Source organism: Myodes glareolus, chromosome 20 (genome assembly GCF_982192425.1).
Source record: "Myodes glareolus chromosome 20, mMyoGla1.1, whole genome shotgun sequence".
In the NCBI taxonomy this organism is placed as follows: Eukaryota; Metazoa; Chordata; class Mammalia; order Rodentia; family Cricetidae; genus Myodes; species Myodes glareolus.
In genome coordinates this window covers 21,631,977-21,643,840 of record NC_142045.1, presented here as the reverse complement: position 1 = coordinate 21,643,840, position 11,864 = coordinate 21,631,977, and the positions used below count along the sequence as shown (strand labels likewise).

Sequence of the window (11,864 nt, the reverse complement as noted above, 5' to 3'; positions counted from 1 at the left end):
TTATAACATTCAACAGTCCTTGAATGTCACAAGGAACTGAAAACTCCTGTCACCCAGTGATGTTAAAGTCATGGGAACATTTTGTGGCACACACAACTCAAGTGTACGTGCTGATGCTGGAGTAAGTTTCTGTTCCTAGCCCTACAGTATATATGCAGTACACAATTCTAGTTACCCAAGAGCGACTGTTGCTGTCTTCTGTATTAACTATAACTTTTCATGACTTAGGGAAGTGTTCACTTCTTCCATGCTTTCATTTTCATACTAGATAGCTACTAGCCAGCAGCTTGGCACTATTTCGCGTCTCCTAGTCATCTTTCTCTTTTCAGTGCCATTTTCTTCATATTCATGCAAACTATTATTCGATAGTAATCTGTCCTTTCTGCTAGAAAACCGTGTTTTCTATAGTTCCTAGAAGATCAGCACTTTGGAACTCAGATAATTCTGAAAAGGGAGACAAAGCAGGCACTTAGCATACTAAAGGCCTGGGTTAGTCACCAAGCCTCACCTCCCTGTGCTTGCTTGTCGCATAGTAGGTCATCATATTTACATTACGAAAGAATGTAGATTGAATAAAGGGAAGTAAAGCAGGGTGTAAAAACCAGGGGCCTTCCGTAGCACGTCTCAATATACTTCATCTTGATTACTTTTGGACCAGAATGAAATTCTATGTAAGCTTTTCCCGTCAATGGTTCAGAACGTGTTCCCCTGCCTATGACGCCATCTAGAAGCATCTTTCCCCTCCATTTGAAAGTAATGATTGCCCCCGCTGTACACATGACCCCCACTTCCTTCACCGCCCACCTCCTAATCAACCTCGGCCGCCCGCTGTCCCCGCGAGCTCCACAACCCCATTCCAGCCCGTCATAGGACGGGCGCGTCAATCCGCCCTCTCCTCCGACCCCCGCCACCCTCGCCGGCTTCCGCCTCGCTCGCACCTCGGCGGCGGCTAGTGATGCAATGCTCCGCTTCCGCGTCGGCGGCGGCGTGGGTAGTGACGTCGCCGCGCCCTGACGTCAGACGGACGTGCAGCGCGGTCGCCCGGGAGACCGGGGAAGCCGTTTCACACCCTGAGGAGTCCCGGGCTAGGTGAGGGTCACGCCTTCCTCAGCTCGTAGAGTACCGGGTCTGCCAGGACGCAGTTCCGGTGCGGAGGCTAGCGGCGCGGGACGGCGGGGACGGCGGGGGCGGCGGGGGCGGCGGGGGCGGCGGGGGCGGCGGGGGCGGCAGGGGGCGGCGGGAGTAGCGGGGTGGTGAAAGTGGGGGTGTCGGGAAGGCGAGCCTCTGGGCCAGGCCTGGGCAAGTGCGGTCTGGCCAGGCGGTTAATTTCCAGTCTAGGGACGTGACCTCCCGCTCTCCTGCCCCTGACCTGCCCTCATGTGATTCACGTCCCCGGAATGGTACTTGAGGAAGGGCCTGGAAGCAGAACCCGAGTTTAATGACCGGGCGTGACATTGGTGTAAGAATCGGAAATGAACCACCAGGGACGTTTCTGCTTTTAAAAACACACGTCTTTCTCGTGACCTGCGTGTCGCAGAGAAGGTTGGCAAACACCCACGTAGGTGCAGCCACGTACCACCGTACTTTTGCCAAGGGCAGTTTACACATGTGTAATGGGAAAGACCAAAGGAACTTGTTTGGTAAAACAGGCAAAATAACAGATGGGCAAATTAAAAATTCCAAGTTTTCTCCTGCCAAAAAGCAAACCCCCCTACCGCAAAAAAAAAAAAAAAAACCTGAATTATTTTTAAATTCTTCCTCTGTACTTTTCTGGGTATTCAAATCTTTATAAAGACCCGATGGGCTTTTCTTAAATATAGGCACAACAAAAATTAACATTAAAGAAAATAATGTCTCTGTCATCATCTTGGGAATTTCGGTGTCAACCTCGTAGTTGTAACCGTCTGCATGCGCTGCTTAGCAGAAAAGCAACTAGCAACTCCAGTTTACAAGGATCTTACAATAACATACTCTAAAGCAAACAGTGTTAAAAGCCCCTTTGTATGAGAACAAATGACCAGTGCTCTTCGGACGAATGCAATGAATGTATATTGGCTCTATGAAAAGAATGGGATCCCTAAACTATTTTAGGGATATTTTCTGCGATGTGTTTCAAAGTCAAGTTAAATACTCATTCAGTCCACCCCCCCCCACCACCACTAATGTTTTGGATGGCCCTCTAATTTACTAGGGTGCTATTTTTAATTTTTCTTTCATAAGCTGCAGCCTACCACTTCTGGTGGTATAGTAATAGGTTGGTGTCGAGTCACAGTGAAGACACTAGATAAAATATATTCCTCTGACACTTGAATTTATACTGTTATTTAGATCCATGCTCGCTAATACTTTTGTAAATGGTACTTTTAAAGGAGATTTAGTTGGTAATTTTGGGGGAAAATATTCCTAGTGGACCTGAAGATATGATCATTTCCATTAACTAATGGTGACTGAGGATAATGAGCCTTCTGGTTTCTTGCCATGTGACTGTGACAGACTGGCAAACATCAGATTATGTACTTGGTCACTTGGACTCATGTCGACATAATTAGCTTTACTCCCGTGGTTGACCTCAGCCAACATGACCAAACATACACATTGTCTTGTGTTTGTGTTGTCTGTGGGAAGACAGCTCATTAGTTGTTGGTCTTAAATAGCAGTTTATCGAAATGAGGGCTATTTGGGCCAATACAGAGTTGAGGAATCTCTCGTCCACCAATGGTTGAGTAATTTGCAATAAAAACACCAATATTATTTTTTTGTTTGTTTTATTTTTTGAGACAGGATTTCCCTGTAGCTTTGGAGCCTGTCCTGGAACTAGCTCTTGTAGACCAGGGTGGCCTCAAACTCACAGAGATACGCCTGCCTCTGCCTCCCGAGTGCTGGGATTAAAGGGAGTGCCACCACCGCCAGGCTAACACCAGCATTATTTTTGTCTTCACTCTCCTGCCCTGACCTAAGGCAAACCTTAGGGAGCCTTTTTTAACATCCCACCCCCACCTAAAGGATAGCTCAGTATCCTTTCTTGACTCTGACATTACCCCTGTTTATCAGTCACGGGCTTTAGACCTTCTTCTGGTTTAGATGCTTCAGTAGCTTCTTGTTATGGCTACTGTGTTTTCATGAAAGTAATAAAAGGAGTTTTATACTAAATTAGAAGATGAAAGTCTGTTAAAAGTTAAATTCTAGATAAATTTACATAGTTATCCATCTCAGCTACAATTGGCCATGTGGGCTTTGATGCTTTGATGGCTTTTCTGTTCAGTGGCTATATATCCTAACTTAGTAACTGTTTTTTGTGTTTTATAACTTAAAGAAGCCTTGATGACACATTTCTTTCTATAGCTTTTCAGATAAAATGTTATTTTAGAATACTGAAATAGCTCTGTTTAAAATCTTACAGTTACTTTGTTACAAAACAGATAATTAATAAACCACTATTATTTTTGTTATTACTTTATAACTTTCTGAAAAATAGAAAAGATGTGTCAGTAATTTCTATAATTTCCTGTGTGGCTTAAGGACTAACTGTGAAAACTTAACTTGTACCTTCTGCTATGGAACCAACGAAACAAACACCTGTTAAACTACGTACTGCCAGCTCATCTCCAGATACTAAGAATTTTTAAATCACTTGAGTTTTCTTGTCATTGTGTGGATTCTGACCGTTTCCATCAATGTTTTTAGCCCGTTTTCCTGCAGTGCGTCGGGGGAACTATGGATCGTCACGTTCCCATGCACGCATTACCGGAAGAAATCCAAAAGGTATGATTTTGCATTATAAGCATCCAGCATTAGGAGTGTTTTAGCCGTTAGATCATTCTAAAGTATAGGGGAGTGAATTTAGAAAACTACGACAGACTTGATGATTAATTTGGGATGGGAGAAGGAATAACCACACTGTAGGCTTTCCCTGCAAAGACTACATAAGAAGAGAGATATGTTGTTCCATTATGGTATTTTAACTGCTAGTTTTAGAGCCCTAGTGATGTCAAATCCCAGAAATGTTCATGTTTGTAACTTCTTGTGATATTTTTACATAATGCATTTTCACCTAAATTAATTCTCGTGGGTCACTGTACACCAGCTGCTGTTTTGTTTTGTTTTAGACAAAATCTAATTGTGTAGCCTTGGCTGGTTTGGAACTCACTACATAGACCACACAGGCCTAGAATTCACAGAGATCTGCCTTCCTTTGCCTCCTGTGTGCTGGGGTTGAAGGTGAGCACCACCATACTGGTGTTTAGATACGATTTCGACCAATTACCGATTGCTTTTGTCCTTTGCAGATGGAAATTGTGGGTAGGCAAGGGAAAGCTTTTTCAGGATTTATCCCAGAGCAGGTTTGAGTGCTGGTAACAGGGCAGGGAACAAAAGCAGGTAGCTCTGGGCAGTATTCTCCTCTCAGGAGGCCTTGAGTGGCAGCAGCCTTGGCTTCGGAACTGTACCAGCTCGGAGTAGCAGGACCCTTTATAGGTATTTCCCTCTTGTGTGGGCCTAGGAAGCTCTCATTCCTAAGACCTGATGGTGAACAGTGATAAAGCTCCTAGGCCTGGGGACTATTGAAGGCGCCTGGCCCTAAAGACATTTCTGAACCTTCTCCAGTAACCAGGGCCTGTAATTCTCTGATCCCTCTCAGGCTTCCTTTCTTCAGCTCCAGCTTCCTGTCCTCTCTGTACTCCCACCGTTCTTCTTGTTCTTGCCCTGGCTTAGATGGTTCAGTAGCTTCTTGTTGTTATGGCCGCAGTGTTAGTTGCCACGGTCCACGTGGGAGGCTTTCGCTGCCCAACCCCTGCTGCTGTTGTGGTCACATGCACAGCTCAGTGGCTCCACCTCTTCTGCAGCTGCCACTCCGCTGCTTTTCCAGCGTGGACTGTTGACCCCTAGCTGCGCGTCAGCTCTGCAGAGCATCAGCTGTTCAGCAGATGGCTGCCCTGCTGCTTCTGGCTGCTCAGCCGTGACCGCTGCGGCTGATCCACTGACGCCCGCCGCTCTTGTTCCCAGTCAGCCTGTGCTACCAAATGTGGGCGAGGAGACACCACTGGGAAGAAGCCGTTTCTTGTGCCCAGTGCTGCAAAATGAGAGAGGAAACACAGAAGGGTGTCTCCTGTCCAACTCCCCAAGTAAGCACACAGCCGATTTATATAGCCAGAGAAAAGGTGTTTGCTGGAACCACAGCCAGCCTCCCATGCAGACAAGACAATGTCCCCTTTGTGCCTGTCTGTAACAGTCACTTTACTAGGCCACCAGGGAAAAACGCCCCCCTCCCTGGCCTAGGTAGAAATAGTAGCAGAGTCATCTAGAGCTTTCTTAGGCCTGTGATAGCAGAAACTCTGATACAAATGGTTTGTAACAGTTTTGGCTGTGCCTGCATCTTCAGGAGCCAGAGCAGGCGTCTGTGGTGATTGTGTCATTTGTTCAGGACCTCTGAGAAGTGTTCAGAATGGCAGATGCTGACCTAGAATAGCCCAGCTGGCTGTCTAGCCAACAGCCCTTTTAACTCAAGGCAGCCAGGGCAGCATGGGAAAGCCCAACAGCTGCATCTAGAGAATCAAATGGCCACACCTCCAACATCTCTGCTTATTTATAAGGAAACATGAGTTTTTAAATAACTTACCATTTATACTGGTAGTGATACTGATTGTACTTTAAAAATAATACTCAATGCCTATTTAACACCCCAAGGAGAGGTAAATTTCCCCGTTTGTCTCAATTTCACATTTTAAAAAGTGTGTTTATAAATCATAGCACGTGGAGGTCAGAGGCTGACTTGTGGGAGTTGGGTCTCTTCTATCATGCGGGTCCTGATGATCAAATTTGTGTTGTCAAGGCTTGGCAATGAGTATCTTTATTTGCTGAACTATCTTCCCAGCTTTGATTTCCTGTTTATAATTCATTTAGTCTAGTTAACAAGTACTTCTTGGTTTTTGTCCTACCCTCATCCCTATTAGTTTACATCTGTTCTCAGACAAAGGCATTTCTTCTGTAACTAGTTTTTCAATCCATACATTGTTAACATAATAATTAAAAAACACCTCTTCAAAAACTATTGACATGAGTTGTGGGTTGCAACCTTATGCCTTAGCTGTACCTATTAATACAGACAGCTTCTTGTAGCAAATCTAGCACCAACTCTCCCACCCTTATCCTAATAAGAATCGAATGTAGGACCTCAAGCGTGTCTGCAATACCCCCAGTTTACAATCAGCTCTTCATTAACTAGTAATTTGTCATTCTCATTGAAAACCATGGTCAGAAGCAGATTGGCTTTTGCCAGTGTTCGTGCTGCTGTGGATGGCCTGTTAACATTAATCACAGCATCGATTGGACCTGCTGCTCTTCTTGCTGCCCACCTTACCGATTTATGGAAACTTTAAAGGAAGTGCAGTTACCAGAAGAGATCCTTTCAATCACTGCATGCGATTCTCTTTACCTTTGAAGTTAACTGTTTGATGCTAAACTCATATGACGCTCAGTTATGCTACTACTTCAGAAATGGTGCTTCCATGGGTTTGAACAAATGCAGTATCTTTTCACTTGAACTGTGTTCCTTGCATGAAATAGCTTGAGAGAGAGAGATGAAAAGAAACTGTTAAACAAAAACAACCTAAAAGCAAAAGCTCATATTTCAGACCCTAATCTCTTGTCAGAAAGAAAATGAAGAGACAGTAGAAAGAAATACAGTAGAAAGAAAATCTACAAGACAAGGGTTATAATCTAAGTCCCATGTAAGACAGTGCCCAGGAGGCCAGAGAGGTGGTTCAGCTGGGATAGGCACCTACTGCCGAGCTTGATGATCTCTGTTGGATTCCTGGGACCCATGATGGAAAGAGAGAGCTGATTCCTGCAGGTTGTCCTTGTGAGAGTGGAGAGTTGACGGCTGGAATCCCTGGATGCTGGAGATCATCAAGGTGGAGTCCTGTGTAGAAGATGTGGACCTAGAGTTGGTTCCTGAAAGCTGAGTGTTTCTATAGACGTAGAGTGGTGGGGTGCTCTTGTCATGTTTGAGGTAGTTAAAGTATGGCAGGTACTATCATGTCAATGTAGAGACGTGGGGACAGCAGGAGAGGCTCAGCTGTCTAAGCCAAGGACAAGTGTACTAGTTATAACCTTGTCCTGCCCAGTGTTTGGAAGGTAAAGTATAGCTTTGTGCTTTTTTCAAGACCTAAGTTAGATACACTTATGTAAATAATACTTTTATACCCATTAATGTCACGTGCTTTTCTGGTGGTTTGACTATAAATGTATGTGAACATCCCCAAAAATCTTCAAAAGCAAGCTTTTCTTTTCCAAAACTTTCCACTTAGGTGTAATCTTCATTGTCCATATTTATTTAATTACCTAATGGTCAGGCAGTATTCTATATTACCAGTTTGCTTGTATCATTCTACACAGAATCATGTTAAATATATAAATATGCATATTAGGCATCCCTGGTCTGAAATGCAAAATGCTTCAAGAGCTGGAAATTGTCAAGTGCTTATATTATCTTACAAATGTAAATTTTACATGATGAATTTCTGTTTCATGCATGCACTTACTGAGATGTTGTATCATATTTAGGCTAGGTATTTAACACAGGTAAGACATGAATGGAACTTGCATGTAGACTTGGGTCTTAGTTCAGAGACCTCATCTTATATATGCATACAATCCAAAGTCTGAGAAAATATATAATTTAAACCACTTGTGTTCATAAGCACTTCAATTAAGGATAATTATCATATATAATTTGTAGTGATAATAGTAATAATTCAAATTAGAATCAATTCATTTTTATGATGGAGAAAAGGGGACTTTTTCATAATGGCTTAGAAAATGTGCTTCACTTTTTCTTTCTTTTTCTTTAGAGGAAAAGAGACTTGAGGTGGATGAATCAGTGTACAGTGACAGAGGTGTCTTTCAAAGCTCCCCCTCCCCATTCTTTCTTGTCTCTTAACTTTTTGTATTACTTTATAGGCTGGTTCTTCTTCCTAAAGAAGCCCCTGCTGTGTTTTCTTTATTTTCTTTTTCTGTGTATAGGCAAGGAGGGCTAGTGCAGAAATCAGAGGAGAGGCGAGAGAGCCTTTCTTCTTTCTCTCTGTACTTTGGCTGTGTGATATGATAATGGACGCTCAGTGCCTAGGATGAGAGAAGGGCTGTGCTTCGCTGTACCGTTAACAGCAAACTGAGCAGTGCTGGGGAAAGGACACTGGGAGGGAATGGAAAGGAAAGGACGGAGAAGAAGGAGGATGCTAATAAGCCCAAGTTGGAGTCTATTGCCTGCTTTTGTTGGTCTCCTCTCCTCAGGGATTCCTAAGGAAGGAGGAATGAGATAATCTTTTCCCGGTTCTTTTTTTCCCCCGGTTTCTGGCTGAGCACAGAGCACTTCTCAGACTTCCATCTCCGTAAGTGAAAGAAAATGTATGAGAGGTCCATGGGTCATGTATGTCACATGTGTCTTTTTCTGGACTCTGAGTCTTTTTTTCTGCATACATTCCATACCATCCCTGAATCTCTTCTTCCTCCGGGCTGAGGTGATTCCTACCTGTCTCTGACCTCAGGTAACCAGTACTGTTGCTAGACGCTTCATCCAGTGGCATTTAGTAGACTGCAGTCATTTCTGCTTTTTTTCTTTTTTCTTTTTTGGTTTTGCGAGACAGGGTTTCTCTGTAGCTTTGGAGCCTGTCCTGGAACTAGCTCTTGTAGACCATACTGGCCTCAAACTCACAGAGATCCATCCGCCTGCCTCTGCCTCCCAAGTGCTGGGGTTAAAGGTGTGCCACCACTGCCTGGCTCGTTTCTGCATTCTTTTTTACTCTTAACAGTTTAAATTGAAAACAGCATTTAGGGATCAGTAAAGTAATAATGTATATCTCCTCCTCTTGTGAGTGTAGACTCATTTTATAGACTTATTGTGTCCTCTTGTTAAAAAAAAATAAATTCTTTTGCCCCCCCCTTTTTTTTTGCTAGGGAATATAAGTAAGTCAAAAACAACAGAGTAAAATTAGTTCACAAAGAGAAAAACTAATCCCTTGTTTTTAAAATGGTGGCAAAAATGAAGATGTTACAAGGTTTCAGACCTCCTTCAGGAGGTCTTTATTATCACAAGACAGAAAGCAATGAGATCAGGGTTGTTTATCTTGCAAAGCAGAAGTGGCCGGTGCAGGGTGCAGGGCTGGCGAGGGCTGGAGAGCAGGCTGTTCTTTCAGGGTAACAGTCCTTTCCCCAGCACTGACAGCTCATTTTGTCCTGTTTCGGCAAAGTAATTTTAGTACTTTGGAAATTTGAAATTTATTCAGAATAACAGTTTTATATTTCCAAGCACAGGTTGTCATTGCCAGAGAAAATAAACTTAATTTTTCAGGTCATTTTGGGCCATTGCAGCTAGGTTCAGATTTTGTACTGAGTTAGAGCAGAGAATAAAAGAAAGTGGTCTTAGAAATGTTAGATGTAGCATCTTGGAAAGTAGAGAGAGAGAGAGAGAGAGAGAGAGAGAGAGAGAGAGAGAGAGAGAGAGAGAGAGAGGTTTTTTAAAGCTCTTGTAGTTTTGACACCTTATGACGAAAGCTGTATAATTTATGGGAACACTATTTACTTAATGCTGTAATCCAAAGTAATTCATTAGTAAAACTATTTTAAAAACATTCTATCTTGAAAAAAAAATCCTTATTTTTCTATTTTATCCTTTAGCTGACTGGCTAAAGAAGGTTATAGAGATTTCTAATAGAGAAGTATTGGAGGAAAAAGGCTTTGCCACAATGTATAGGTAGTGTTATTCTTTTTCAAAGATATAAGGGGCGGGGAGAGAAGGCTGGTCCCACAAGGCAGTGGGTGACCCGAGGCCTCAGTGAGTCTCCTGCGGGTCACCTTGGCAGGTGGGAGACAGACAGATACATCATGCAGAGAGAGTTTGGATATAGAGTTTATTTAGTGGGTTATGGAGGGGAAAGTGAAGGGGAAAAGGGGAAAAGGGATAAAGAGAGAAAGACAGAGAGAGGGAGGGTAGAGAGAGGGAGAGATAGTAGTTACCTCTCAGAAGAGAGACAAAAAGAGGCTGAAGGAGGTGGGAGATCCATTTGCTTCTGAGGAAGGGGAGGGTTGGAGGTGGGTGGAGCTTGTCTCTTAAATTGACCTGGTACCCAGCAGGTAGTCATAATGTGGCATGTGTAATTTTTATAGCATAAGTCCAATATATTTATTTATTTATTGCTCAACAAAATGTATTTATATTGAGCTAGCGTTTTAATTTGATTTAATTAGATTTATTTATTTTATTATTTTAAAATTATAGTTACATGTAATTTTAAGAAGTATTATGGAGCCATTTCATGGGGTAACATTTGGCAGACTAAAGTATGATACCATAACCAGGAGATTAGCAGTTGATGCGATCAAAATTAGAGCTGTTATTCCTCACATTGCATTTTAAAAACTATATTCACCTTAACTTTCCCATTTCCCTTTCCTCCCTCCATGCTATGACTCCTGATAACTATTGATTTGACCATCAACAATTTTGTTATTTCAAGAATGCTATATAAATAAAAATCACATACTGTACACCATTTTGGGCATTATTATTTTTTTTAGGCGTTATTTCAGAATTTTTTTCAGGTAGTTGTAGCAAGAGTCTCTCATTTTTAATTTGTCTATTTGACAAAATTTGAAGGTTGAGGTGGAATCCTGCTCCCCGGAGAGACTGAGCAGCAAGCAGCTCACCTCCTCTCCTCGTCCTCTCCAGAAACCGCCTTGCTTCTTCTTGCCCCTTCTTAAAAACCCCTGTCACCTGGCTCCTCCCTACCACTTCCTGTCAGCTTGTTGCTGACTCAGCTTCCTGACTGCAGGTGAATTTCATTTAATCAGACACATCTTTGCATCATTAAACAAGTGTTTCAGAGCATAAACAAAAGTAACACACCTTAAATAATATTCTACAGCACAAAGAACTGACTTTTTCTGTTTTTTAATCAGAAAGACACTTTCTTTTCATACAGTATATTCTGATTACAGTTTCCCTCTCTCATCTCATCTCAGCTCCTCCCCTCCCTTCCAAGTTCATTCCCTCTCTCTCTTAAGTAAACAAATAAACATTTAAAAAATGAACATACTAACAAAAAAGGAAAGAACATTGAAATGCACCCACACACACAATAAAAACATGAAATCAGAAACAATATACAAACAAAGAATCAGTAAGGTTAAAAAAAATTACTAATACAAAGAAATGTGAGAGAAAAAAAATCACCAAAAATACCTTTGAGTTCATTTTGTCTTGGTTGTCTACTACTGGGCGTAGGGCCTGCCCTTAAGTGTGGTTTGTATGCTCATTGAGATTACCTTGAAGAAACTAATTTTTCTTTTGCAAGCAGTTGTCAGTTGGAGATAGCTTGATTAGGAATGGGAGCTCTTGCCTACTTCACTCTCTCAGTGCTGAGACCCTGTCTGGCTTGGACCTGCATCATGCTGCTGCAGTCTCTGTAAATTCATGTGTGCGTATCCGTCCTCTTGTGTCTGCATCTCCTCTGGCTGTTAGCATCTTTCTGCCTCCTCTTCTGCAGATCCTTGAGGAGAGAGATTTGACGAGGACATCCCATTTAGAACTGAGTATTGCAAGGTCTCTCGCTCTGCACAGTATTCAGCTGTGGCTGTCCATATTAATTCTCATCTGCTGTAGGAGGAAGCTTCTCTGATGATGCTGAGTGAGACACTGATCTGTGGGTAGAACAGAATATTGTTAGGAGTCATTTCATGGATATGTTCTTTTAGCTGAACAGTAATGTTTGGTTTTTCCCTAGTTTCATGGCCTGTCAAGGCTCTTGGTGATCCAAGTGGTGCTAGAGATGGGTTCCATCTCATGTAGTGGGCATTATATCCAACCAGGGAGT

General features: G+C 42.6%; 1 protein-coding gene across 4 annotated transcripts in view; it reads left to right on the top strand.

Annotated features, from left to right (window-relative positions):
* The first annotated feature begins 984 nt into the window (after positions 1-984).
* Lekr1 (leucine, glutamate and lysine rich 1) overlaps positions 985-11,864 on the top strand; it is a 164,522-nt gene continuing 153,642 nt past the window's right edge. The window contains exons 1-3 of one of the 4 annotated variants that reach the window (XM_085682470.2): positions 1,028-1,089; positions 3,685-3,762; positions 4,107-4,218. Coding sequence is in view for 2 of the 4 variants with exons in the window: in XM_085682469.2 (XP_085538595.2) it covers positions 3,715-3,762 (48 nt within the window). In the remaining 2 variants the exon portion in view is untranslated. Of the gene's footprint in view, positions 1,148-3,684; positions 3,763-4,106; positions 4,219-11,864 lie in introns of all 4 variants that reach the window. The other 3 variants (XM_085682469.2, XM_087899464.1, XM_087899465.1) reach the window with 3 other exon arrangements.